General features: G+C 40.3%; 1 protein-coding gene across 2 annotated transcripts in view; it reads left to right on the forward strand.

Annotated features, from left to right (window-relative positions):
• Positions 1–26,453, forward strand: part of syne1b (spectrin repeat containing, nuclear envelope 1b) — an 86,876-nt gene that overhangs the window by 11,045 nt on the left and 49,378 nt on the right. Inside the window, exons 4-56 of one of the 2 annotated variants that reach the window (XM_035994759.1) lie at positions 1,071–1,166; positions 2,264–2,347; positions 3,278–3,370; positions 3,690–3,868; positions 4,039–4,235; positions 4,921–5,030; positions 5,429–5,479; positions 5,647–5,679; positions 5,933–6,040; positions 6,151–6,288; positions 6,722–6,886; positions 7,027–7,139; positions 7,349–7,517; positions 7,617–7,713; positions 7,836–7,856; positions 8,182–8,384; positions 8,543–8,707; positions 8,825–8,977; positions 9,080–9,223; positions 9,807–9,974; positions 10,164–10,322; positions 10,412–10,576; positions 10,825–10,959; positions 11,759–11,917; positions 12,408–12,616; positions 13,516–13,624; positions 13,816–13,980; positions 14,288–14,455; positions 14,610–14,786; positions 16,117–16,257; positions 16,364–16,524; positions 16,896–17,046; positions 17,407–17,634; positions 17,721–17,819; positions 17,991–18,178; positions 18,363–18,486; positions 18,616–18,782; positions 19,286–19,439; positions 19,581–20,206; positions 20,420–20,599; positions 21,073–21,223; positions 21,364–21,522; positions 21,987–22,169; positions 22,328–22,429; positions 22,600–22,803; positions 23,032–23,239; positions 23,656–23,768; positions 23,961–24,166; positions 24,250–24,399; positions 24,922–25,213; positions 25,367–25,539; positions 25,673–25,982; positions 26,236–26,400. In XM_035994759.1, coding sequence (XP_035850652.1) covers positions 1,071–1,166; positions 2,264–2,347; positions 3,278–3,370; positions 3,690–3,868; positions 4,039–4,235; positions 4,921–5,030; positions 5,429–5,479; positions 5,647–5,679; positions 5,933–6,040; positions 6,151–6,288; positions 6,722–6,886; positions 7,027–7,139; positions 7,349–7,517; positions 7,617–7,713; positions 7,836–7,856; positions 8,182–8,384; positions 8,543–8,707; positions 8,825–8,977; positions 9,080–9,223; positions 9,807–9,974; positions 10,164–10,322; positions 10,412–10,576; positions 10,825–10,959; positions 11,759–11,917; positions 12,408–12,616; positions 13,516–13,624; positions 13,816–13,980; positions 14,288–14,455; positions 14,610–14,786; positions 16,117–16,257; positions 16,364–16,524; positions 16,896–17,046; positions 17,407–17,634; positions 17,721–17,819; positions 17,991–18,178; positions 18,363–18,486; positions 18,616–18,782; positions 19,286–19,439; positions 19,581–20,206; positions 20,420–20,599; positions 21,073–21,223; positions 21,364–21,522; positions 21,987–22,169; positions 22,328–22,429; positions 22,600–22,803; positions 23,032–23,239; positions 23,656–23,768; positions 23,961–24,166; positions 24,250–24,399; positions 24,922–25,213; positions 25,367–25,539; positions 25,673–25,982; positions 26,236–26,400 — 8,568 coding nt within the window. The remainder of the gene's footprint in view (positions 1–1,070; positions 1,167–2,263; positions 2,348–3,277; positions 3,371–3,689; positions 3,869–4,038; positions 4,236–4,920; positions 5,031–5,428; positions 5,480–5,646; positions 5,680–5,932; positions 6,041–6,150; positions 6,289–6,721; positions 6,887–7,026; positions 7,140–7,348; positions 7,518–7,616; positions 7,714–7,835; positions 7,857–8,181; positions 8,385–8,542; positions 8,708–8,824; positions 8,978–9,079; positions 9,224–9,806; positions 9,975–10,163; positions 10,323–10,411; positions 10,577–10,824; positions 10,960–11,758; positions 11,918–12,407; positions 12,617–13,515; positions 13,625–13,815; positions 13,981–14,287; positions 14,456–14,609; positions 14,787–16,116; positions 16,258–16,363; positions 16,525–16,895; positions 17,047–17,406; positions 17,635–17,720; positions 17,820–17,990; positions 18,179–18,362; positions 18,487–18,615; positions 18,783–19,285; positions 19,440–19,580; positions 20,207–20,419; positions 20,600–21,072; positions 21,224–21,363; positions 21,523–21,986; positions 22,170–22,327; positions 22,430–22,599; positions 22,804–23,031; positions 23,240–23,655; positions 23,769–23,960; positions 24,167–24,249; positions 24,400–24,921; positions 25,214–25,366; positions 25,540–25,672; positions 25,983–26,235; positions 26,401–26,453) is intronic. The other variant, XM_035994760.1, reaches the window with a different exon arrangement.

Here is a 26,453-nt window from a genome sequence, read left to right on the forward strand (position 1 = left end):
TTTCCTCTGATATTGTGTTAGGAAGCATCTTTCCAGTGATTTTCACAGTTTTTCCACTGTTAGGAGGTCTCATGTGACTCTGTTGTTCAGTAAATAATTTTCCAGGGTGGGAATGATTACCAAATGACAGAAGCTATTTTTGCGTGATTGTGCATATTAGCAGTTTAATTGGAGAAAAAAACAGGTTTTAATCTGATTGGTAGGAATAGAGTAGTTAAAGATTCTTATAGTAAAATAGTATATTTAATTGACTCTCTTAATATATAACTGCGTAACTGTGTGTTCAGTCATACAATCATAATGGACCTTTAGCTACAGGGTAATAGAACACTGCATGTTTTAGAACCAGTATTGGTCAGATATATCTCAAACAACTGATTATATTTGAATAGAAATGCGGCACGAACCATGACACCATCTTCTACAGTACTTTGGTGAGTGTACATGTACAGAATAACAGGACAGACGCTTGCCTCTTCACACTGCTATGCCCCAAATAGGCAGCCAACTGCATCCTGTCATGGAATATGTTGAGTTGTGAAATGGCCTGTATATGATGCCAAATAAAGAATACCCATGGTGAGCTATCCTTTTAATTAAAGCTTCACTCTGCTGAATAAATACACATCTGTTTTGTTTACTTATACAGTAATGCTTGTGTAACACAGTAGGTTATAACGCTGCCATTCATACAGCTCTGTAAATGTGTGAATATGATATCAGGAGACAGTCCAATTAGGGTTAAATGAGTACCATCGCCTCAGGACTGGGCACCAAGCCACTGCTGAGGAAAAAGCACCATCTTTTCAGCTGCAGGGAGGCTCTGTGGTTGTTGCTAACAAGCCTGTTTCTCACAAACAGCATTTGGTTTCACTTCATCCCTGCATCCCTGCTAATGGATTAGAATACCAATGTCTTTTCACACTATAGAATTAACAATGCAACATTACTGGTTCTATAAATGCATTGGTTTTCAAGGGTGATTCATTTCTACTACTACTGCTAACACTTTTCATTTGTTGTCATGATTAGTTTTTGTTTTGTTAAAGCTGTGTTTTTTTCTCCTCCAGTATAAACCCCCACTGGAGGTTAACGACCTTTTTGAGGACATCAAAGATGGGGTGAAGCTTCTGGCTCTGTTGGAGGTTCTGTCTGGCCAAAGACTAGTAAGTAGATCTTAAACATGAATTGCATAGACATGTTGGGCCTGACTCTTACCTTACATATGCTTAAATTATTTTTGAGGATTTACACTCTTGATTAAAGTGTGGATTTGTGAGCCACCCTGTATGAGATCCACTTGAATTTATGAATATGTAAATGAAGGCCTTTTTACCTACACAAGTCAACTTGTACATGAATGTGTTGATTCCCTACATTGAAAAAAATGCCTCATGGTCCCATTTATTTCATGATTTAAAACAAAACACACACACACACACACACACACGCACACACACACACACACACACACGCACGCACTGGGGCAAGGAGACTTTTCATTGGTTCTTTCCAAGCGGACCGCAAGGCAGTGATTGGTGCAGCTACAGATGACAGATCTTTTTTAAGAGCCCATAAGTTAAATATTGCTGTCGGGTGTAAAGACCATTTCAACCAACCCTATCAACCCTGCCTTTAACCTTAAAAACAAGTCTTTATGTTCAAACAGCCCTTTGAGGTAGTGTCCTCAAAATGCACAAATGTCTAAAGCGGTTCGAAACTTAAATTGGTCCCTGCAAAGATAGCAACACAAGCCCACACACACATAAACACTGGCTCAGACTCTGATAAGGATTTAGTAATACAACCTGTCTTGAAATAAACTGCCATGTCATCTGTAAATCTGTTACTTGGCAAATGATTCAGTTGCATGTCATGGTGAACTCTGCCTAATGCTTTCAGTTACTGCTTTCTGGAGTGGACCCCTGCTGGTTTATATCAGCCAAGTAATTCACATAGACAGACCTTATTGAAGCTAGTTCTAACTCACACTAGATTATTCTTTTTCTCTTAAAGCAGCTTTGGCTCACTAGTTAATTTATGTAAGAGAAGCCATGCTAATACTCCCGGGCCACTTTCACTATCTCACTCTGCAACTAGTGGCAAACATGACTAACCAATGTGAGTGTTTAAGTAGTAAAGTAGACACAATTAAACCATGTACATTTCATTTATTACCATGTTTCAAAGCATCAAATGGTTGAAGGAAGAAACGGCATTCTCGACTAGCTTGATTTTCACTTCCTGTCCTCTCTGTCTTAAGCCCCGTGAGCAAGGCCGCCAGCTGAAGAGGATCCACTGGGTCTCCAACATTGGCACAGCGCTCAAATTCCTCGAAGGCAGGAAGGTAAGCATTCAGTCATATCAGCAGTTTCATCTTTTGCATGGAAATGTTTTTCTACAACTCTATATCATACTAGAGAAAAACAGTGGCATGTCTTAAAGAAGTCCAGGGTATGATTAAGAACTCACAAGAAAAAGCTGTTGATTAGATACATGTTAGTGCACATAAGGTCTGTATCATGCACTATGTTCAGAAAAGCAGCAGATGGAAATAGGAATTCTTGATTACATAACTCATCTCTAAATCCTTTGGCTCTATGAAGCCTGTGTCCCACTTTCATCCGTGTCCCCTGAGGATGGAGACTTACATTGTTGTGATCTCTCTCCCATCATGAATGCCTTCAGTCTGTGTATCGAGGATCTCCGGTCAGTCGCCATTAAACACCCTGTGTGATCACATACTGTATGCATTCTTTTAATTTGATGCACGATGTGTACTAAGCAGCACTTGGATACAACTATTCTGTTTCAGTACATTTAGTCATTAAGCTTTTCTACTGACATGCATTTTGAATGGAACACTGGTTATTGATGTGTCTGTCTTCAATTCGGAGCTGCTCAAATGTAGAGATGTAAACATGGCAAATTGTGGCAGTGACCAATGCAAGGTTTGCAGTGCTGTGGTACCTCTGCTTTTCCTTTTAATGCCTAGTTGAACACAACTGAATTCTTCTTTTTGTTTCTCCTTCTGGTTCACTTCTCACTGTGGCTGTTTCTGCCTTCCTGGCTTGGCTGTATTACAGTATTTACCTGCATCAAAGACCTGACTTTGATGACTTTGAGCAACAACAACAAAAGCTTTCAATTTTTCTTTGGACAGTATGAACCTTCTCGGGGCTTCTGGGGGTGAAAATGCAAACAAGAAATCTCACTTCCAGCCTGTCTGCATTTGACTTATTTTCCAGACTAATCCTCTGTTTGTTTTTTGTTTCAGATCAAACTTGTTAACATTCATGCCACTGACATCGCAGATGGACGACCATCAATTGTTCTTGGGTTGATATGGACCGTTATCCTCTACTTTCAGGTAATGCTTCATCTGATCCCTAAATCCTGAGAGTTTAATAACTGTACTCACTCCAAGGTGAGTTGATGCCCTAAAAATAAACCCTGCACTTCACAAACTCCTGGACCAAATGTTTTTTGCTCAACATTTTGATCCGATGCTGATCTTTGTCTTGTCAAACCATTTCATAGCATAATGTATGCATAAAACAGCCATCACTGCATAGATTGCCACAAAATGATGATGTTGATTGCCAATAAATACTGCCATTTTTTTTTTCGTGTTGCCATGGTCACAATGCAACCTCTTCTTTTTTCCATTGGTCTTGTTCTTCATTTAGATTGAGGAGTTAACCAGCAACCTGCCAGCCCTCCAGGCCCTGTCCAACAGCAACTCTTCGGTGGAGAGTTTAGCCAGCTCTGAAGCAGGAAGCCCTCCCATGAAGCGAAAGGTGGCTAACAAATTTCAGGGCAATGCCAAGAAGGCCATGCTCAGATGGGTGCAGTGCACAGCAGCCAAGTAAGTCACTTTCAAATGACCTTTTTTTGCCATGTGTTACAATATGTATATAGAAGTATAGATATATTTTCTATATACTATATATACAGTATAAATAAGGTCTAGATAGGGTGTCTGTGTTCTGTCATAGGAATTTGCAAAACAACAATGCTCACGTATGTTTTTTTCAGGTATCATGGAATTGAGGTGAAGGACTTTGGTCCCAGCTGGCGTGATGGCGTTGCATTCCAGTCGGTGGTGCACGCCATCAGGCCAGACCTGGTTGACATGGAGGTGGTGCGGAGCAGGAGCAACAGGGAGAATTTGGAGATAGCCTTTGCACTTGCAGAAAATGAGCTGGGTATTCCCCGCCTGCTGGATCCAGAAGGTGCTGTTGACCTTTCCAACTGCTTGCTTTAAATATTCCAGTGTAGTAGACTATTCAGACAAGGTAGCATTGAATATGGGTGTTAAATAGGTAAGTCTTTTGACACATAAACATAAAAGCAGCAAATATGCAGTATTAATTCAATTATTGAAATGATGTTACTCTGTCAATCAATTCTGCATGAGTGTTTTGCCAACATGCTTGCTGAAAACACCAGTGAAACCCTCCAGAGGATTAAAGTGCTGTGTGTACTTGTGGCTCTGAGTTTTAGTCTGTGGAAGTGAAGCAGTCTGCAGTGGCTCTGCAGTCCTGTCTTCACTAGTAGAGTCGTGATGCTTTAATGCACAAAGAGCTGCACTGAAACTTCTCTGCTTTTACGGGAGCTTAGCCCTGATTTCTAGAAACATCAGGTCAAGGATGAAGATGAAAGTAGACGTGTTTAATTAGCTGTCAGGCCTGCAGAGATATACCCTCTTGAGGATGCAAAATGTTTTGTTTTTTTAATGTCATATTGACTTAATACCAAATGTAATGGCTATGTCATACCTGTCCTGTTTTTGTAGAGCTATGAGGTCATGTTTAAATTGAAATACTGACATGATTTTTGAAGGCCTGAAAAATTTCAATTCTGCATCAGTATAAAGTTTCATCCAGCGCATCTTCTAATGTTTGTCTTGCTCTGTAGATGTGGATGTAGACAAGCCAGATGAGAAATCCATCATGACATATGTGGCTCAGTTCCTCAAGCACTACCCAAACCCGCACCACTCTGAGACTGATGGACAGCAGGACGAGGTACTTAATATGTTTAAAATGTTTGATATACTGTACAGTACATACAAGGCACTGATACAGGGATCAGGGATTATCAGGGGGAAAATATTGTTTTTATAACTAAATACTCTAGAATAGTGTTAATATGTGTTATTGTTTCAATAATGAAGTTGTATATATTGCTTCCATCCATATTTCCCAAAAATGAGTGCATCATTATTCAAAGAGAATGACCACATGCAGAGATCAACAGTATATGCTTAATGAAAACATGCTTTATATATGCTTGATTGTTGTAAGCCTTCTTCATACTTCACACTTCACTCATGAATGAAAAAATGAACACAGATTTAATATAATCATCAACATTTTGTTTTCCATCTCCATCTACTTATTTTTTTTATTTTTTGCACATTAAGCTGCATCTTGGCTCAATTCCAACTTTTGCACTGTCAGTGCCAGTACTTCAGGTGAGAGTTCAGGTCACAGTGCTGCATGCTCTCTGTTTGGAGTGTATTCCCACCTCGCCCTAATCTCATTTTCCATCCACTCTGCTTCTTTTTTTCCTCCTTGCTGTTCTAATGCATTGTGTGGTGTGTTTGCATCTCTTTGTGTACCTTGCTGCTTTCCTGGATAGTTTGGTCCCCAAGATATAGAGCAAATGCTTGAGGTATGTTTCACTAAGTTAACAGACTAAATCAGGTTTGAAGAAGATGCTACTGTTCATACCCCTTTCCTTCTACCATGACTTATAAAACTAATCTGTGCTAAAACGTAGAGGTGGAGAAATAGAGAGGATTTTCTGGAATGTCTGTTTGGTGTGAGTTTCTCTACATATTGGCATGCTCATCTAAAAAAAAAAAAAGGATTAAAATCTGTCTGTTTCTGTGACTCTAAGCTGCATATTCCCTGATTGTGAACAGAGAGAGGAGCGAAAGATGCTGAGAGAGCTGAAGGTGTTTTTAGATCAGCTGGAGAGAGATGTGCTGCGGGCCCAGGGAGCAGAGGGAAATCTCACTGACAAATATCAGGTTAATCAAGCCTGGAAAAACAAAGTGCATTGTTACATAGCATTCTGCTTTGACAAAGACATTTATCAACTCTCACCACGTCTTTCTTATTTTATCCTTTTGTTTTGCAGGCATTTAAGAGCTTCCGTGTACAGTATGAAATGAAGAAAAAGCAGACAGATCCACTGCTGCAGCCAGTCCACAGAGACGGCAAGCTGTCCGTGGACCAAGCTCTGGTCAAACAGGCGTGGGACCGTGTCTCTGCCAGGGTAATTTTACTACACACTTCTCCACAGCATGAATAATTTATAACCAAGCCACAAAGAAAGCTGAATTAATTATGATAATTAATCATACCTAGATTGTCCATTAGTTATTTGTCATTATGCTGTTTTTTGCTTGAAAATCACATTGCCATAGTGAAGGTATCATATGGGGGAAACACAATTTAGGGTGCCTCTGTTCACTGGCTGCCAGTGAAAGTTCAAAGTGTAATGGAACCATTTAAATATGAGTTTGTCCAGAGGAGAGGAGACGGAAACAGAGGAGCCTGCTCCTTTGGACATCCACAGCTCGTCCAGACTGGCATAAAACTCTTTTGTTTTGCTTGTGAACATGTGGAAATGTTTCGATCAGCATAGCCTTCTCTATTGTAGGATCTTGCTTTGGTAAAGTGGGTTTTTTAATGGATTTCAATTTCAGCTGCTGGACTGGCACATCCATCTGGACAAGTCCCTGCCTGGTCCTCTGGGAGTGATTGGAGCCTGGCTTCACAGGGCAGAGATGGCTCTGAGAGAGGACATTCCCATCCAACATGCTCATGAAGAGACAGCCAATGTTCTGCACAGAAAACTAGAGCAGCATAAGGTAACACAGCGCACCTTTAGTTTCAGTGTGTTTGGATACCTACCATACTATTGCCATGGTAGGTATCCAAATCGTTTTATACAGGTGCCGTACACAGGAAGGCCAACGTGGCCATGATTATATGTGATTACATTTTGCAGGAGGTGTTAAAAAACCTGGAATCGCACAGACAAACCTTCCAGCAGATCCACAGGGACAGATCAGTAAATGGGGTACCTGTCCCACCTGAGCAGCTCCAAGATATGGCTGAACGGTAAGACCTTTAGCAGAATAATTACATTTACATATTGTCTTGTCAGTACATTTTATGTACAGTTTCTCCTAAATAAATTTTAAAATTGAACATCAACTTGATGTCTACCAGTTGTTTAAGTAAAACATTTTCTGTGTTTGGTCTTCTGTGCCTCTTGTAAAAATCAAAGTAAAAATGGAATGATTATTGAACATCTGTTTAATTTGCAGGTTCAATTTTGTGTCCACATCATCACACGCTCACTTGATTAAACTGGAATTCTGGGAAATGAAGTATCGGCTGATGGCATTTCTTATGTTGGCTGAGTCAAAGCTAAAGTCCTGGATCATTAAATATGGCAGACGGGACTCTGTTGAACTCCTGTTGCAAACCTACCTTGTAAGTGGAAATTATTGTTTTTATAGTTGCAGTATTTGAATGGCAATATGTCTATCGGACTATTTAATCTGTATTTTCATGTTTGCCTTTCTATTCTAGACTTTTGTAGAAGGCCACCGGTTCTTTGAGCAGTATGAGATAATCTTCACAGGCCTCAGGCAAGCTGCAGAGGTTTATGTAAAGTCTGACAGTTCAAGTAAGACTTCTGTTTTTATTATCAATTTCTTTGTTAAGTATATATATATAAAATATATGTATACATATATAAATTTGCTATGGCTCATGTTAAACAGCCTTATTATTGATTTAATGTTACAGGGTCTAAGACCTGTAACAAAGGTAAGTCTAAATACAGCCTGATAATCTTTAAAACCTTAACTTTGCCTGTTTCCTGAGTCGCTTCTTTCTGTAAATATGAGATTGCACTTTTCTTTTCTAACATATGTTCAATCCCATAGAACAGAAAAATCATAATATTGCATTGTGCATGAATATGTAACAATAATTGCATTAGTTGGATTGCAATTTTAGCATGATCTTTCTGACCTAACAGCCTGTAGCATCAACCAAAATGATCAACATAATCAATGTTTTTATACCTGTACAGTTGATACCCATATTGTGTTTTTAACTAAACTGAACTAGTTCCATATTTTACTTCCAGTTGATGAAGCAGAAGGGGTAAGTAAATTCCTTAGTGATGCCACAGCTCAGTGGAGGAACCTGGCTTTGGAGGTGCGGAGTGTTCGCAGCATGCTGGAGGAGGTGATCTCGAACTGGGAGAAGTACAGTAGCACAGTGGCATCTCTGCAGGCCTGGCTAGAGGACGGAGAGCAGATGCTCAATCAGTCAGAGAATGCCAAACGTGTAAGTACAATCACAGATACTAGTCATGATAAACTAATATTTGTATTATACAGTTTATATATTTTTTCCTGCTAAACTGTAATGAGGAATGCTTTTTTTTTTTAAATGGAGCATTTGAGTCTCTGCAGCTATGGTCTTTCCTTCCTTTTTTCTTTTAGGATTTCTTCAGAAACCTCTCTCATTGGATGCAGCAGCACATGGACATGAACGATGCAGGGAACTTTCTCATTGAGACCTGCGATGACACAGTCTCACGGGATCTGAAGCAGCAGCTTCTCCTTCTGAACGGGAGATGGAGGGAGCTGTTTGTCAAAGTCAAACATGTAAATGCCCTTTGAACAAATGTACCGTGAATAAATACTATAATGATCTTGATCCCTGTTGCATCAGCTTAAGTTTTCAAAAAGATAACTTACTGTCTTCCTTTGTTTCATTGGCAGTATGCAAGAGCAGATGAAGTAGATAAATTGAGACAAGACTACCACGATGGGATTAATACCTTGAAAATATTCATGGATGCAACCAATGAGAAGATGACTGCTCCTGTCCAAGTATCTTTCCTGAACGTCAGAGCCTTTGTTCAAGATGTTGAGGTAAGCAGCTGATTTGCTCATCATTTCCTCTGTATAGACTGATTTTCATCTGTCTGCTGTGCAATGAAAAATCCCTATACTCTATATCCAAATTTACTGCAGGAAGTCAAGCACAAAGTGCCAGCTATGGAAGCCGCCTGTAAGGCAGCGAGCCGTACCGCTCAGCTGTTGACCAAAGACACTCCACAGGAGGAAGTTTCACAGATGATGGCTGTGATGGCTTCGGTCAAAGAGCAGCTGAGCAAGGTGTGTGCATGTCATTATACAGTATGTTATTCACTTGTTTAGCTTTTCTTCTTTCTATTTTTACGTGTGCATGTGTGTGTATTTGTGTGTTTTTTATAGTTAAACTAGTGCCTTTCAAGGTGCCCAGTTTGTTTTGAGGGTGCTTATAACTAGTTTTTTTGCCAGTATTTATTATTTCTTCCTGATTTATTTAGGAATCCAAAACTATTTATACAAACATATTGGACTTCTTTTGGTTTTCTTTTACATAAAAGTAAGCAAAAACATGACCAAACCTTATTCTAACCTTAAACAAAATAATCTACCTGACTATTAACCAAAATAAGTTACCCTTTGTTATCCAAAAATTAACCAAAGCTTGAATAAATAAGGATTGCAGGACATTTTTGGAACTGGGCAAAGATTAAAATGTGCTGTATCATAGCAAAATGTAGGGCTGCTAATTTGCAAATATTATGCAAATGATTGTTTTAAGGATATGTAAAACATAGTTAATTGCTGCCATGGCATTAAAGCCCCGAAAATATTAATTTATTTGCTTTAATTGTAGTTTGCTTTATTTAACATGCTTTTCTCCAATCAGGTAAGGGAGAGATGTTTGCCTCTGCTGAGGGAGTCCCAGTCTCTATTACCTCCACTGGAAGAAATGGAGAAGAACATCACAGGCTTCTACCAGGCTCTGGAGAAGGCCAGTCATATCACCAGCACCGGTGACTCTGAGGGACCAGTAGACTTTAAACAGAAATGCCAGGTAACTAATACAGGAGTTTCAATATGGTACCATATCAGTTGTATTGAATAATGTTTAAATACATAGATAAAGAAATTACGTAACATACCTATAACTAGCATTTTCCATTTGTCATCATGTTAGTCTGAAAAGCACAGCCTCAAGATATTAATAAATGACTAACACTCTGCTTGTCATTGAATACTACAGGAGCTGGCCACCTTCACACATAGCTGTAAGAAGTGTTTGACAGCCATAGAGAGAAACCACCAGACCATCCAGAAAATAATGAACAGTAGTAAAACCCTCCAGTACATGGACATGAGCCTTTTGCAGAAAAGAGTAGCAGACCTGCAGTCCTCCTCACAGGTACAGTAAACATCCAAGGCCTATTTAATTTCTATTCAGCTCTTAGAAGTCTTTCAATATTTAAAGAATTTACTTGTTTGTGTGTTAAGGGCATGATTAAGGAATCTACGGAGTGGCGGAAGCATGTGGAGGCAAACAGCTGCCTCATGAAGAGGTTTGATGAGTCACGGATAGAGCTGGAGAAGGTTCTTAAAACGGCACAGAACTGTCTGACAGAAAGAGGCAACCCAGAGGAGCTGCTCAAGAAACACACGGTAAGAAAAGTGTGCCTTGTGCCAGATTCAGGAAAGTACAGTTTAACATCATACGATGCCATACATAGCTGTGCATACAGTCTATCTTATGTCTATTTAACCACCACAGTCAGTCCTAGCACAGCATGGAACAATGCAACAGAGTAATATATACAGTACAATTAAAACAAAGAATAAAAAGAATGCATGTAATTAAGACATGACTTACAAAGTGTGACACCTGATGGGGTCTTGATTTTGTTTTGCAGGAGTTCTTTGGTCAGCTGGACCAGCGGGTCTTGAATACATTCCTCAAGGCTTGTGATGAGCTGACAGATATTTTGCCAGAGCAGGAGCAGCAGTCGCTACAGGAAACAGTCAGGAAGCTGCACAAACACTGGAAGGTTAGTGCTTGACTAGTGTCATTTTTCAAGTGCAAGGATGCAGCTCCAAGTAGATTGCAAAGACATTATGACATCTTTTTAAGTCCATTTTTAATTATGTCAATTAGATAAATATACATATATTCATTTTAGAAATTTTTTTGCAGCTCCACAATTGTGACATAAGGTGTAAACCAATAGTAATAATTATGAATAATATATAATTCCAATCTCAATGTTTTTCCCTTTTTACTAATACAAATAAACCAACATTTGTATAGCACTTTTCAACGTTAGCCCAAGCGTTGGAAACATTTTTAGACCCTTTTTAGGGGGGCTCAAGCCAGACTCCTGCCTTTGGCTGAGTCTCTATCTAATCTGTCAGAGGGAGAACAGGAGTGTGGCTGTGAAGTTTAACGTTGGTAGTCCCCAGAGAAGAAGTTGGTAATTTCATGGTGCAGATTAGAACCCAAATTGAAACGTAAGCAACTAAAATTTCTGAATGTTAGAAGATTGTGTCAAATTGGTTGTTATTACTGTGACTTATAAAGTGTCAGGTTTAGTTCCATCATAGTGTCAAAAACCGTTTGCTGACGTTGTTGTTCAGTAGCTAGCTCAGAGATTATTGGCTAATGAAATGACTGATTTAGCGGGGGTGGGGGGGGTTAACACTTCTGCAAGGCACTGTATCCGTGTCACATTCTAATTAGGGGCTGTGCCCCCCTAAAGGTCTGATCCTAGAATCGCCCCTGGTTTGAAACAAGCTGCACAAATTGCTTTGAATCTGGCCTTGTAATTGTCGAATTTTCTCATTTCACAGGACACTCAGACAGAGGCCCCCTTTCACCTGCTGCATCTTAAAGTGGAGGTGGAGAGGAGCAAGCTGATGGTGTTGCTGCAGGAGTGTCAGGCGGAGGTGACCAGGGAAAACCGCCACCTGGCTAGCATGGGGAGCGAGAGGCTCATCAAGGAGCACAGGGTGAGCATAGAGTGGCCGGCCAGCTGGCTGAGTTTCATGTATTGATCAACTCAATGTGAAACAATTCAATGCAAATTCACTGCTGTGTAGCAGCGTGGGAAGATTTTGATAAACTTGATCCAAAAGAACTGAGGCCCTTCTAGTGTCACTGCCCAGCAAACACTGTTGCTGATTGAGGCCGCAGCATTTTGTTGTCTTCCATTCACATACATTTTTTTTCACAGTTTTTATTTTAATTTTTTAACAAAATAAAAAACAAACAATGCTCAACATGAAAAACAAACATCACCAAACGTCATCACCGCCCACTCAGCCAAAAATTAAGAAAAGATGACACAGCAACCACAACATTCCAGACCATTCAACAAAATAACAATTCCAGAAAGTCCAGGTGCACACTTGCTTTTTGATTGCAGGAGGACATTTTATCCTGTATTCATGGTGGTCACTTCTAACAGAAGTAAATAATTGTGCTTTTGTTTTACTTTAGGCCTTCTTTAGGGAAAAGGGTCCCCATTCCATCTGTGAGAAAAGGCTGCAGCTGATGGAGGAACTCTGTCAAAAGCTCCCTGAGGGTGACCCTGTCCACCAGACCCTGGACACAGCGAGAAAGGACTTCTCTGAGGTCCGAGAGGAAATTGAGAACACCCATCAGAAGCTAATGCAGCACCCAGATAAATGGAAGGAGTACAATGCGAGGTGCAATAACTACTTATTTTGGTGAAGTTCTCTTTTAATGCTGCCAAAGGGTTGCTGGTTACAATGGTCATACATACAGAATAGGGGCTCAGTTGTTGTCCAGGATAGGATTTAACCTTTCGCTGTCGCAACAATAGAAGAATGTGTTGTTCATTCACCAGGCAGTGCCCTGCATTCATTACATACCAAAAGTAATCTTGTTTAAATTATTTTATTCACTTGAGATGAGGAGAAAGAGGGTGAAGAGAATGTTTGCAATGCATATGGTTTTGATAGATCATTACTGAAAAGGCAAAGATTCTTCATTCTGCTCCATGTTGTCTTCATTGTCAACACACACTGTCCATAAAGAAAACACACAAAGGAGTCTGAACCAGACCCTTTACAGTTCTTGTGGCCACCACATAGACCTCATGTGTAATAGCATCTTGAGGACGTGCACATTAGCAACAGAAAACTCCTTAACCTTCGGATGCAGGTGCCACTGACCTAAACAGAGAAAATATCTCTTCAATCTGTTATTTCTAAGCACTAATATCATTTTTTATGTAAGTGTTATCTAATGCAGACCTGGTAGGCGGATGAGTTTATTTGAGATACAACATTGTGGTCGTGGTTCATAGAATACAAATACTATTTTAATTTGCATTTCTGCGGATTTAGACATTTATTCTTTTTTTTCAAAGGATGTTTTTATTAATTATGATGTGTTAATTATCTCAGGTATTTGAGACATGGGGCTTTAGGTTAAAGATGAGTTGATTCACTTTGTAAATTTGATGCCTGATAAAGGTCCATTAATGAAACAATTGGCCTGTAATAATTGCAGTATTTTCTTTCACAAGCAATTATTCCTGAAATCGTTTAACGTGACATTTTCCCGTTACGGTGTGTAACAGGTACGCTGAACTCTCCTGCTGGCTGATATCTAAAGAAAGCCAACTGAGGCTGCTGAGAAACCGAGCCAATGACCCCAGAAAATATGGCCAGGTGAAGGCTACCATCACGGTGAGTTAGTCCAAACACCCCACAGCCCAACTATTCACTGACAGTCCCTTCTTCGCCTCCTCTGTGATGTGTCACATGTGATGTACTACCGGCTTGTCAGTGTCACTGCTGACAAGATGAGACTGTGACACTTTGTGTCAGATGACTCTTATGACCACATGGGCTGTATCACACTATTTCGTTGTGTGCAGGAGCTGAGGAATGATGCAGAGCTACAGGAGGGGAATCTTGGCTGGCTAAAAGCTCGTATTGCCGTACTTATTGAGATCTGTGCTGACAGCGATGCCCAGAGGCAAGGAAGTGCACTGAGCAAGCTCTCTACTGATTTTAAGGGCCTTCTTGCTTCTCTCTTTGAGGTAGGTGCAGCTTTTTCTTGTTTTATTAGGGTGCCAGACATCATATCCCTTCTGGGAATCTACAGTATGCTACTTGAACATTTTAACATTATTTAAGGGACATACAGATACAGAAATAGTAAAAAATCTATATATATATATATATATATATATATATATATATATATATAATCTAATTTAACATAACATTATGCACATTATTGTGCACATTATTAGGGCATTATCATACCACTTTGATTTATAGGTAAGATCTATTAATTCATCATGTTTGTTCTGATACTGTATATTTCTCTGTTATATCTTCCAGGCTGAGAAGATGGTGCTAGCTGTGGGGGACTGTGTGCAGTTCAGGGAAGAGGTACAAACTACTTTGGATGATCTCGTCCAGGGTCAGAAAGAGGCTCAGGCCGAGGTCACCAAAATACTGGACTGTCCAACTGTGAGAGAAGCGCAGCAACTACTTCTTGTTCACCAGGTACAGTAGGACATTCACAAATTCTTTTTTTTTATATAATTGGGGAAGCAATTACTTGACTTTTTTATTATCATTGTTTTGAAGGCAGAGTTTGCTTATAACTTTTAATTAATTTCAATAGATTAACCCTTTAAGTATGTCTTCCTTCCCATAGCAACTGTTAAAACGTTTAAAGATGAAGAGAAAGGATGTCCAGCAGCTGATCACCAGAGGCCAGCAGCTCCAGGCTGAAGAGGGTTTGGGAGAGACTCTGCAGCAGGACCTGCAGAGTTTAGAGAACACACTCAGCAAAATGGAGCAGAATATGGATTCACAGGAGCAAAGCCTCGAGGTGAGCAATGTCACTTTTTCGGGAAACCTTTGGGACACTTTTTGATTTATTGATTTATTTCTTTATTTGAAAGGGGACAGTGAACATTAATCAACATTAAAACAATGTAAATGTGCCCGAGTTAGCTCAAAAGTGCTAATTTACATTGGTAGTTTTCACAGTGGATTAAATCAGCACTGTTGCTCTTAATAATAACAACAAACTTAGAATGAAGGATGATTTTGCTGCAGTCTGTCTTTGCCAAATTGTAGCAAACTAGCATGAACAGAAAGGGTCTTTAATTTTCTTAACATTGAAGAACTCAGAAGGTCTCTTTTTTTGTTTCTCTGAATAATTACTGTAAAATGAATGTTACAATGTGAACTATAAATGTCAACCTTTGAGCTGAATCCTGACAAATCTCATCTCATCAATATAGATACGTATTTAATGACGTTCTGTAATGGTTTTTACTAGGCTCCCTTTTTATTTATGCTGCATACTCCTACAGTATATGTGTTCTAATTCACTTTTGCCTGCTTTTTGTACTGTGTCTTGTTTCTTTGTAAAGTTTAATATCAAGGACAGAATAAAGCTTGGCTATGTGAAGGAGGAGAGGTATTCCTGTTAATGCAGTCGACCTTGGAGATGTAGCATTTGTGAGACAATTGTCCTGAATGGAGGGTAGAGAGGTCTGATTGATATTTTTTGCCGGAAGGACTTTTCTCCTGAGGCTTTACAGTTCCTTTAGAGGATAATGATGCAGTAAGTCAGTAATCATAATCTTGATGGTGCCTTAATAGAACGTAGACAGGATGGAGACGGGAGTCCTGAAATGGAAATTTTGTTTGGCTTGTGTGTGTTTGGTAGAATGTACTATAGATCTCAGTAAGGTGCACACCAATCTATCTGATGTTTCTGACTCTGCAGCAGAAACCCTGCTGCAGCACCACTGGGGCGAGGTGCTTGCAGACTACCTCTGTCAATATGCTGACTCATCACCCTTGCTAATAAAGCCAAACATGGTGGTGTCATCTGCATATTTAATGATGTCATGTGTTCTTTTGGGGTCGATCTTGATCTTGGATTACTGACATTAGAAAGTAAATATTTTCCTATTTTCCTTATTTTTTTTCCTGATGTAACTTATACTACATTCAAGTGATAGTGATAGTGAGAAGGTCCAGTAGCAGTAATGTCCAAGTTTGCTGCTAAACAGCACTGTATTTGATAAACATCTCATATTATTAGTCTCTTCTATCCATTTTGAATTGGCGATGTTGTGTTTTATAGATAAAGTGCTGTGTGGAGTAGATTTGATATCAATTATTTTGGGCATTGTCATCCCCAGGTCACACTGGCAGCCTGGCAGGAGTTTGACAGCCAGCAGGAGGCAGTGCATGAGTTTGTTAATAAGGCACGCTCATCCATGGAGAGAGACCTGAACTTCAGCAGTCCAGAGAGTCTGGCAGTTGAACTTGACCAGGCCAGAGTAAGTCAAGTTTGTGTTGTGCACCTACTGATGTATTCTGTGATTTATTACTGGAAGTATATTAGCTAAATGAAGAATATTATCAATATTCTTTTTTTGTAAACAGGTGTTGTTGAAGCAGTGTGAAGCAAAGGCCTCACATATGAACATGTTGCTTAAGAGAGCAAAAGAAATCCAGCTTGGTCCAAAGAACAAGACTCTGCTTTTACAACAAGCTCGTTCCATCAGTGAGCAAGTGGACAAAGTCGAGGCTGGGCTCAAGAAAGAGTAAGATGATGAATTTCATTCTTGTTGCGTTTTCTAGATAATGTTTTAGTTGTCTTCAAATAGTGTTTCCAAAAACGTTATGGTTTTCAAATACATTATGGGTTTAGCCTAATATGATATTGTACCAGATGTACTGTACTATACCAAAGGGCAATACAACACAATTTAAAATGTACATAGTAACACAGGTGTATCTGAAAGTCAATTGAGAATGTATTTGTGTGATGAATTACCTGACACAATCTCAAGGACAAGAGTAAACCCAAATATCTGGTGCTCTGTATATGACATGATTGCCAATATTTATTGTTTAATTGTAGTTATTAATTAATTAATACTGCCAATTTATAGTTAATACTCTTGTGTTCCAGTGTCAAGACTCTGGAAGAAATGAAAACTCAGTGGGATCAGTTTGGAGCTAGGTTTGAAACCTTTTCCTTGTGGATATCTGACAAGGAAAAGCAGCTGGATGTACTGAAATCTTCTACTTTGCCTCTTGTGCAACAGATCAACACAGTAAAGGTACAGTATTGTGTATATAAATCTACAACCGTGCCCTAACAGTAATCTTAGCCGATCAGTAAGGCTGTTTTAAAGTGCCATTGGTGTTAGAAAGCAACATCACAGGCCTTCTTTGCCCAAGCCCTGACACACTGTCTCTGTTTTTGACACCTGCATTAGCCCTCTGCCATTTAAAAAGCAACTGTTTGGGGAGGTTTAATGGGCCACAGTAGCCAAAGCTATTATAGGCACCAACCTAAGTACTGTTAATATTACCACACTGAATGCCGCCCCCGAAATACTGTACCCAACTAAATTCCATAGTTTCACCTCCACCTGACAGTTATAAAGAACGTTTTCTATCCATCCCTGCATGTCCAGGCTGTTGGTGCAGAGCTTCAGGAGCGAGCTGAGGTTCCTTGTCAGCTGGAGGCAGATTCCCAGGCACTAGCCCAGTTTGTATCTTCAGGGGAGGCAGCTCGCATCAAGGCCCGTCTGACCCAAATCGGCAGGTACTGGGAGGAGCTGAAGGAGAGCGTACAGCAGCTTGATGGACAGCTGGAGGAAAGCTCCTCTCACCAGCTGAAGTTCAGAATTAGCCTTGAGGAGGTGAATAGGCATATTGATACTTTTTTTGTTTTAATACATATCATGAAAGACAGTTACAGTTAGTTCTGATCTTGTTTTTCTCCTAGGTGCAAGCATCTCTCAGTGAGCTACACACAAAACTGGAACATCCTATCAAATCCTGCACCTCCTCATCAGAGACCTACAAAGCTCTTCAAAACCACATGGTGTTTAGTTGTTTATACGTTTATCTTTTATTTTTAAATATTTCTATACATTTGTTTTCCATGTACTTTGCTCCTGTAATGTAAAGGAAATGCAAAGCTTAATACAGTGCTCTGTCTTCCAGCTCACAGATAATGCTGTGTGGGTCACTGTCTTGTGCTTTTGTCCTTCAGGATGTCTGTCAGCATCAGGAGAAGCTGAAGGGAACCTTGCTGTCTCTGTCAGCTGGTGCCCGAAGACTCAGTGACAAAGAGCAAGCAGAGAGAACTGTGACAGAACTCAACAGCAGCTATGACCAAAACGTACAGAAGGCAAAGGACAAACAGAGCACTTTGGAAAACCTGCTTTCTCTTTGGCAAAAGTATGAGCTATTTAACATATGTGGGATTTTTTACATCGTGAATAAAAACAATATTAATAGATAAATTGGAAAACTGGCTTATCCAGTTGATGCTAATAAACACTCCACTTGCAGTAAAGTGCAGCCAACAGTGTAAACTGAAAAATAAATCTAAGACACCAGTTTTTCTATTGATGCGTTTCAGGTATGAGAAACAGCATTCAAACTTTGTTTCCTGCTTGGAGAGAAGTGAATCTGCATCCAAACCGGAGAGTCAGTATCTGGCAGCTGATAAAGCCAAGCTCCAAACAGAGCTACAAGATTTGCAGGTACACTACATACACATGTGAACAGACTTTTGCTCCCACAACATGATGAATAAATAACACACACGTAAAAAAGAGAAAATATTTTGAGTGAAAGTTTTTTTTTTTAAGAAAAGTTTGTTTCTCTTGCAGGCCTTGCACTCTGAGGTCCAGTCTCTCGCGCCTGCCTATGCTGAACTGGTATCTGTGGGGACATCTTTGTGTCCTACTGCACCAGAAGACAGAGTGAGGCAGCTTAAAGACGAGCTGGAGACCCTGCAGCAGAGATTGCATGCTCAAAATGAAGTCCTCCCTCAAAGGTAAGGAAATCTAAAACAATCAAAATCATATTTTTTCTTTATTGTTATTTTCTTTACAGGTCACACATACACTATTAATAATATTTATATTAATAGTCATTTTTTTTTCTGTGGTGTATGTTTTATATTGGTGTGAGTAAGTGTTTAAATGATACAAAGTCATGTTAAAGTATTTCAGCAGCCACAAATGCAGTTAATTTGATGCTTTTCTAAAATATCAGTGGCAAATGCTTATGTCTGCTCAATCAAAGAGTCTGGCTATGTTTTGTCTATGTTTTGGATTTTCTTAGACACCATATTCAATATAATACATATTTATTACAAATATTCAGTATGTACAATACACCATAGATCAATCATATACAGTTACATTTAGTGTGGCAATGATGGAATATCAGAGTGTGAAATATTTGAGTGACTTAAAAGTATACAGTACAAGTGCTGATTAAAGCAGGTCTTGTCTTTATTCATTTGACTCACTACGTTGCTGTTTTGTCCCCCAGAATCAAAGAGCTTCAGAGCCACCTCTCGCTGGTGGAGCAGTTTGACCAGGCCCTGCTCAAATTCTCCCAGTGGAGTGAGAACATGCTCTCAAATCTGCACTCAGCTTCTCAAATCAACATCAGCAACCTGCAGTCTGCCACTACACAAGTAAAGGTAATAACCACACAGATTCATTGTTCATCCCTTTGTGCACGCAGGATGCTACTCCTTCCAGGGCCACTTATAGTCAGGTGGCCGACAAATAGCATCTTGCTTAATAGCAACAACTGATCCTCTATCAATTGCCTTTTACAGGAGACCCAGGCGGCGTTACAGAAGCAGTCCAGTGTGAGACCGAGCTTAGAACAGCAGACCGAGAAGCTCTGTAAGTTCTGTGAGCCTAGTGATGTACAGCTCCTCCGCAGCAGAGCAGACAGCTGTCTGCAGCCCTACCTGGAGGCCCAGCACATAGCTGAGCTCCAGTTAGAGTGCCTTGAAAGGCTTGAGGCTTTTCTGCAGACCCACGGTGTGGCTGCAGGGGTGTTGCGGGGTCTGAGGCAGACTGTGGAGAGTGCTGGGAGCTGGGACCGCGGAAGAGTAGAGGAGCTGCAGCAGGAGCTGGCCACTATTGTCCCAGACATTAGCCAGCTCGAGACTCTAGCTGTCAATCTGGACAGCAGCCTCTGCAAAAGCCATCTCCACATCGGTGCTGATGATGGTTCTCGTAAGTCATGCCGCATGCTGGCTGATTCACTCAGTGCTGAGCTGGATGCAGTGAGGAACTTGCTTGGTACTAAGCAGAGTGAAGCAGAGGCCCTGGGGGCTCTCTGGACGTCATTTAGACAGCGTAAAGAACAGCTGCTCAAAGCTGTGGAGGACATTGAAGAAAAAGCTGACAACCAGAGCTTTAAAGAGCCCAGCCAGCATGCGCTACAACAGAGGTAAAGCATTATAAGAGTGTTATCAGATTAATATGTGTATTGGTTCAATACTATAATTTTATAAGTATTTTTCGGAGCATTGAGCTGTTGCGGACTTTACCTTCTTTCTACATTTACTTTTTTGGTCTGCACCAGCAACTACATGGATGTGCACTACATCGTCTTTTTATGAGAACATGTGCAACAGCAACGTATTGTCCTTCTGTTTGTCAGGCTAAGGTTCTTTAATCAGCTGGAGGATGAGCTACAGTCACACCAACATGAGGAGCAGTGGCTGAGGGACAAGGGCAACCAGCTGGCCCAGAGAGATGCAGAGTTGGCTGGGGAGGTACTGAGGGAAATCAGCCTGCTGGAGACCACATGGGAGGACACCAAGAAGCTCATCACAGAGAGGTACTGAGGGAGTGGAAGAGGGTTTTTCATGGGTCAGGAAATATTGCATTATCAGAAAGTGCAGGGTAAAAGAGAAGAAACATTACTCAAAACAAAAGCTAATCAATACTGAGAAAGAACAAAAAACACATCTTACTGGAAGAAATTTGCCACAAAAATCAATTTTTAGAGATTTGAACTCTCTGGTGTAGTACTTTTTCTCACATACACTAACTAAAGGACTAAATTATGAAACACACACTTTTTGGGCAGAAAAACATTGTGACACTGACTTATATGGTTGATTGTTTAAAGTTTATTGTACTTACTACATTACATTACTTCTGGGATGTGAAATGTTCAAGCAATAAAAACGTTCCAACACTCCAAGAGTTTGTTGGCATTTATTGTATGTTTATTGCATGTTATACTGTATTTACAGTTATTGTACATACTCTTGTATGGGTAATACACTTTCTCTCTCTCTTTGACAGACAGGAGCAGTGCAATGTCCTTGTGGAGCTTATGCGAGAATACCAAATCCTGAAAACCTCCATCAGCAGCATTATTGAGAGCACTGAACCTCTGGTTGACATAAGCTCTGTTTTAAAGGACCATGAGGAAACCAGGAGATCACTAACCAAGGTCAGTTCAAATGATATCATCTCACTTTCTTGTAATTAAACTGTTCAAATCCAGAAAAAAAGTATCTTAGTTCTTGGTTTTGTCTTTATGATTGGTAATCCGAATGCTGTAAATGTTTGCTGTTTTTACTCCATCTGTAGCACGAGGCAGTGAAGGTAGAGATGGCTAGCAAGCAACATGAACTGGACCAGTTTTCCAGTAAAGGAAAACAACTGGTGATTGAACTGAAGAAGATCCCCGAGTGTAACACTCAAATGATGAAAAAGGACATGGAGACACTTGTTGATCAATGGCTGGATGTAAGTCTGATGTGTTGATTTTATATATATATATATATATATATATATATATATATATATATATATATATATCCTTTAACAACTAACAGTTAAAACTTTAACCAACATGGTTTTTGCTACATCGCCTCACACCAAATTTGATAAGGCATTGGGTGTCCTCACAAATACAAAAGACCACTCGTCTGTTTACCCCACATAATGTTGTCCTTTGTGGTCAGAAGTGCAAAAGACCTGAAAGTTTTTGCTCTTTCACATCTCACAGAATCAGAATACACTGAATTGCCAAGTGCAATTTATATACATGAGTTTGTCTAGAAAACAATAATAAACAAAACATAATTGAAATGTAGAGCTTTGTGATCTGTAATTTGTTGCATTAACAGTGCAACCTAATACAAAACATAAAAGCTCCGTGCCAGACACACTACAGAGAGTAAACGTTTGTGACTTAATCCACTTCTCAGGTGTCTGAGAAGATAGATGATAACATTGATCGCCTGAACCAGAGTTTGATACTGTGGGAGGATGTGCGTAAAATCAGCGAGGACACTGACAGCTGGACAAGCAGCTGTGTGATTGAACTAAATGAGAGCTTGAACAACCTCAATGACAGTCAGAAGGTGTCGGCAAGGCTTTCCATGTTACAGGTAAGACTTTTGATATAGTAAAACCAGGTATAAATTAGTTCTATCTACTTTGGTGCCTGATAAGTATGGTATAGTGTCTCGCAGATTACCAAAGAAAGCCAAGAAAAGCAACTCAGAGGGGGTGTAATACATATTTTTCTTATTTCATACATCCACAGGCAGAAATGGGCGAAAAGGAGCAGAAACTTGACACCCTGCAGAGAAGAATATCAGAGCTGAAGAAGTGCAGTCAAAATCAAGAGACCCCTGCTAAATTACAGGTACTAAATATTTTTTATAATCTAATTTTTTGATTTTCTGGTTGGACTGTATTTCACAAGTGATACTACATTTGCGCTAATTGACCAACAGATATTAACCCCTGACCCTGCAGGTCCTCCCCTTTACATGCATGTGTGTCACCCACAAATCTTTATTCTACTTTCATCAGGTGCTGGAAAATGACCTTCGTAAAAAGATCAGCACAGTTCAGAAGCTACATGAGCAGGCCAGGGGAAACCTCATGGACTTCACTTCTCAAAGGAGACAGCTGGAAGACTACATCTCACAGATGTCTGCATGGCTAAAAAGTATGGAGGATTCCCTTGTTTCTTCTCCCACCGGATCGGATCCTGAGGACATCTGCAGAGTGAAGGTGCATCCTAAATAACATTGACATTGTAAAGTACAACTCTTGAAGCTTGGTTCAATATGTATGCAATGTACTTTTGTAAACATGAGAAAAGGGGATTTCAATATAAGTGTTTGGGATACAAAGTGATCTTGACACTGTCACTGGTTTGTGAGTTGTTTGTTCTACAGTACAGACATGAGAAGGTAAGGGAGCTTATAAACTAAACTCTGTTTTTAACATGTTTTAAAGGACCTTCAGAAAGAGTTGCATAATCAGCAGGGGAGTATTGACTCCACGAGGGAGAGCCTCAACACCCTGTGTAGAAAATATCCCTCTGAGGAGCTGGCTGGTTTGGGTTCCGCTCTCACTGACCTCATCAAGACTTATGAGTCTGTGAACCAGATTTCTGCCAGAACGCTGGCATCACTGCAGAACTGTCTTCAGCAGCAGTTTAATGGTAAGAAATCAGAAGAACTAATCTGAACAAAGTGTGTAGCTCACCTGGTGCAAAGTTTGACTCTGACCCATAGCCCTTTGCTGTATGTTGTCCTCTCTCCCCCCCCCCATTCATGTCAATCAGCTTTACTAAAGAAAGGCAAAAAAGCCCCAAAAAGAAAAATGTGTAGTGTTACTCAGTGGTCACTTGATGTGGTAGCTTACATGCCACACTGTCGTAATACTAATGTTCTAAACAATACAATACAGCACAATACATTAAACTATTGCACTACCTCCTGTTTCTGTGACCAGGTAATTTACTTTACTGTTTGTAGCCCCTATTAATTTCTTGCTTTTTAATGAGACACTCTGCTTCCTATAGTGGTCATGGAGTGCAAAACACTATTAATTATCTTTCTCCCCCTGCCTCCTCAGATCTCGTTCAGGAGTTCCATCGTTGGCTTTCAGAACAGAGGGAGATAGTAAAAGAGTGCTCTGACAGATCTGGAGACACTCAAATTGTGGAACGTAAACTACAGAAACTAAAGGTAAAACTGATACTTCACTGAAATAGCTGTTCACTAAATTATAGTCTTTGATGATGATGAGAGTAGAATTTTGAATGTGCTCTTATTTACAACTGGTGAAATGAAAGAATAACCAAAATCCTTTATTCAAAAACATCCTATGTGTCGGGAGTTACAAATACAAAGCTAAAAGTGATGTGGGTTGTCTGTCAGGGCGCCATGGATCGTGTGGAGGAGGGTGAAGTACGTCTTACTCAGGTCTGTGAGGAAGGAGAGAAGCTCCTACTCCATCTTCCCAAAGCTAGCGCTGGTCAAGTCCAGCAGCACCTTTCCTCCATCCAGCAGGACTGGGACAGTTTTGTGGAGCAGTGCAGACAGAACCAACAGATCCTGGAAGACAGTGCATCACTCATGAAGGGGTAGGAGAGTCACACAAACCAGTTATGTAAAGCACTTTGTAAGCCAACCATTTATTTAACATTGTATTGTAAATTCCTTGTAGGTTTGAGGGTCGCCTTAAGAAGCTCAGGTGGTGGTTGGAGCACATGGAAAAGAGGATGACCACAGATCTGCTTGAAGCCAAGCAGCGTGGTCCTGAAAAGGCTGCACTCGAGCAGGTGGAGGAATATCAGCAGGAAGTGCTCAAAGAAAGGTGCTGAATCTGCTTCAAGTCTGTTTTTACTAAGAAAAGAAAATTGACTATTCATTTTTTTATTGTCTCTGAATGTCTCCAAAAGGATCCCTAATACTTGTCCCCAATCAAACATCGAAGTACTCTTTAGGGCTGTGCAATTAATCGAAATTTAATCGTGATTATGATTTCGGCTTCCAATGATCACAAAAACAGAATAATCGAGAAAAACAATTATTTAGCTCATTACGTTTTGCAAGTAAACTCTTATTTTCCCTTGTGTTCTGAATGAAAAAATAAAGTTTAAATAGGAAAAGTATTCTGGCAAATTTCACAGTTGTATGTGTTTTTTTTACAGGTGATTTAACTTTTTCCACTATTTTTTAAGTTCAATAATTGCAACATCTTTCCAGAAGTCAACGAGTAATCGTGTTAAATTATCGTGATTTCAATATTGACCGAAATAATCGTGAATTTTTTTCCATAATCGAGCATCCCTAGTACTCTTTATAGCTTAATTACGTTTGAATCCTTTCCATGCAGGGATTCATTTGAGCGCCTGTGTCAAGAGGGCCAAGCACTGAATGAAGGCGGGCGAGGCGATGGTAGTGAGACAAGAGTGTCAGCTCAGCTGCAGTCACAGCACCAGGCCTTACTGAGGCGTGGGAGGGAGAGGCTGCGCAGCTGCCAGCTCACTTTACAGGAGCAACAGGCCTTTGAAGAGACATTGCAGACTACCTGGGTCTGGCTTAACGGAGCCCAGGAGCGCCTGGCGTCTCTAAACAGCACATTTGGCAATAAAGAGACTCTGGAAAAAAGACTAGGTCTTGTACAGGTCAGTGAATAATGTCCTGAACCATAAATATTGTTCTTTATTTTCTGGACAAATTTTGAAACACAGAAATTGTCTTGTAGTAATTTCCCCTTGCAGGATTAATAAAGTATGTCTTAGTTTGCCCATAGCTCTTTCTTGCTTTTATACATGCAGGATATCCTGCTAATGAAGGGTGAAGGTGAGGTGAAGCTCAACATGACCGTAGGAAAAGGAGAACAGGTCCTGAAGCACAACAGAATGGAGGGGCAGGAGGCCATTTGTTCACAGCTACAGAGCCTGAAGGATGCCTGGGCCAATATGTTGATGACTTCCATGAGTTGCCACAGGTAGGCAATGTGTCATCTTCTGCAACCCAGGAGAACAGTCAGGCAGAGTGCTGATAACGCCCACTGACATAGTTCATAATTGAGGGTAAATGCACTGCTTAATTTTCTTATAAAATGTTATTATTGTCCATAGTCGTCTGGAGTGGACAGTAGCCCAGTGGACCAGCTATCAGGACAGTAAAAGCCAACTGGAGCAGTGGATGGAGTCGGTGGAGCAGGAGGTGGGGATGACTCTGCCTCAGCAGCCAGGCCTCAAAGAGAAGTCAGCTTTGTTGGAGCGCCTCAGGGCCATCCAGGCTGATGTGGACGCTCATGCGGCAGCACTGTCACGCCTAACGGACAAAGCAGTGGAGATGCACGAAAAAACTGCTGACCAGACATTTGGACCAGAGTCGAGGGCAGAGCTCAACGCACATTTTGCTGATATCTCAGCTGTTGTCAAGGTGATCTAAATACAGGCACAAACTTTTGTTGCAAGGTGGTCTAAGTGGCCACATCATTGCCAAAATTGAGAGACTGGTTACATTAAGCAATATGAGGTAGAATGTGGCAACCCACTTTCCCTGCCACGGAATTAGTCTAAAACATACATTCAAATATTTGCAAATGCTATTTCTATTTCACACATTCATGTTGCGACAGTGCCTCATTCATATCTGGTATTTAATCTTTACATTGTCTTTTTCTTCCACAAAGGGTAAAGTGCAGTCCATGCAAAGCATTGTGTCTGAGCATGAGCAGTATCTTGATGCTGTGAGAGACTTCAATGACTGGCTGATTTCAGCAAAAGAGGAACTCCAGCGCTGGTCAGACCTGTCAGGAGACTCAGTCTCCATTAAAAGAAAGCTCTCCAAGGTGCAGGTGAGAAAGAATCTGGTCACATCCAGCTGAGAGATGTTTTGTCCTCCAAAGCG

Source organism: Sander lucioperca, chromosome 18 (assembly GCF_008315115.2).
Source record: "Sander lucioperca isolate FBNREF2018 chromosome 18, SLUC_FBN_1.2, whole genome shotgun sequence".
NCBI lineage: Eukaryota > Metazoa > Chordata > Actinopteri > Perciformes > Percidae > Sander > Sander lucioperca.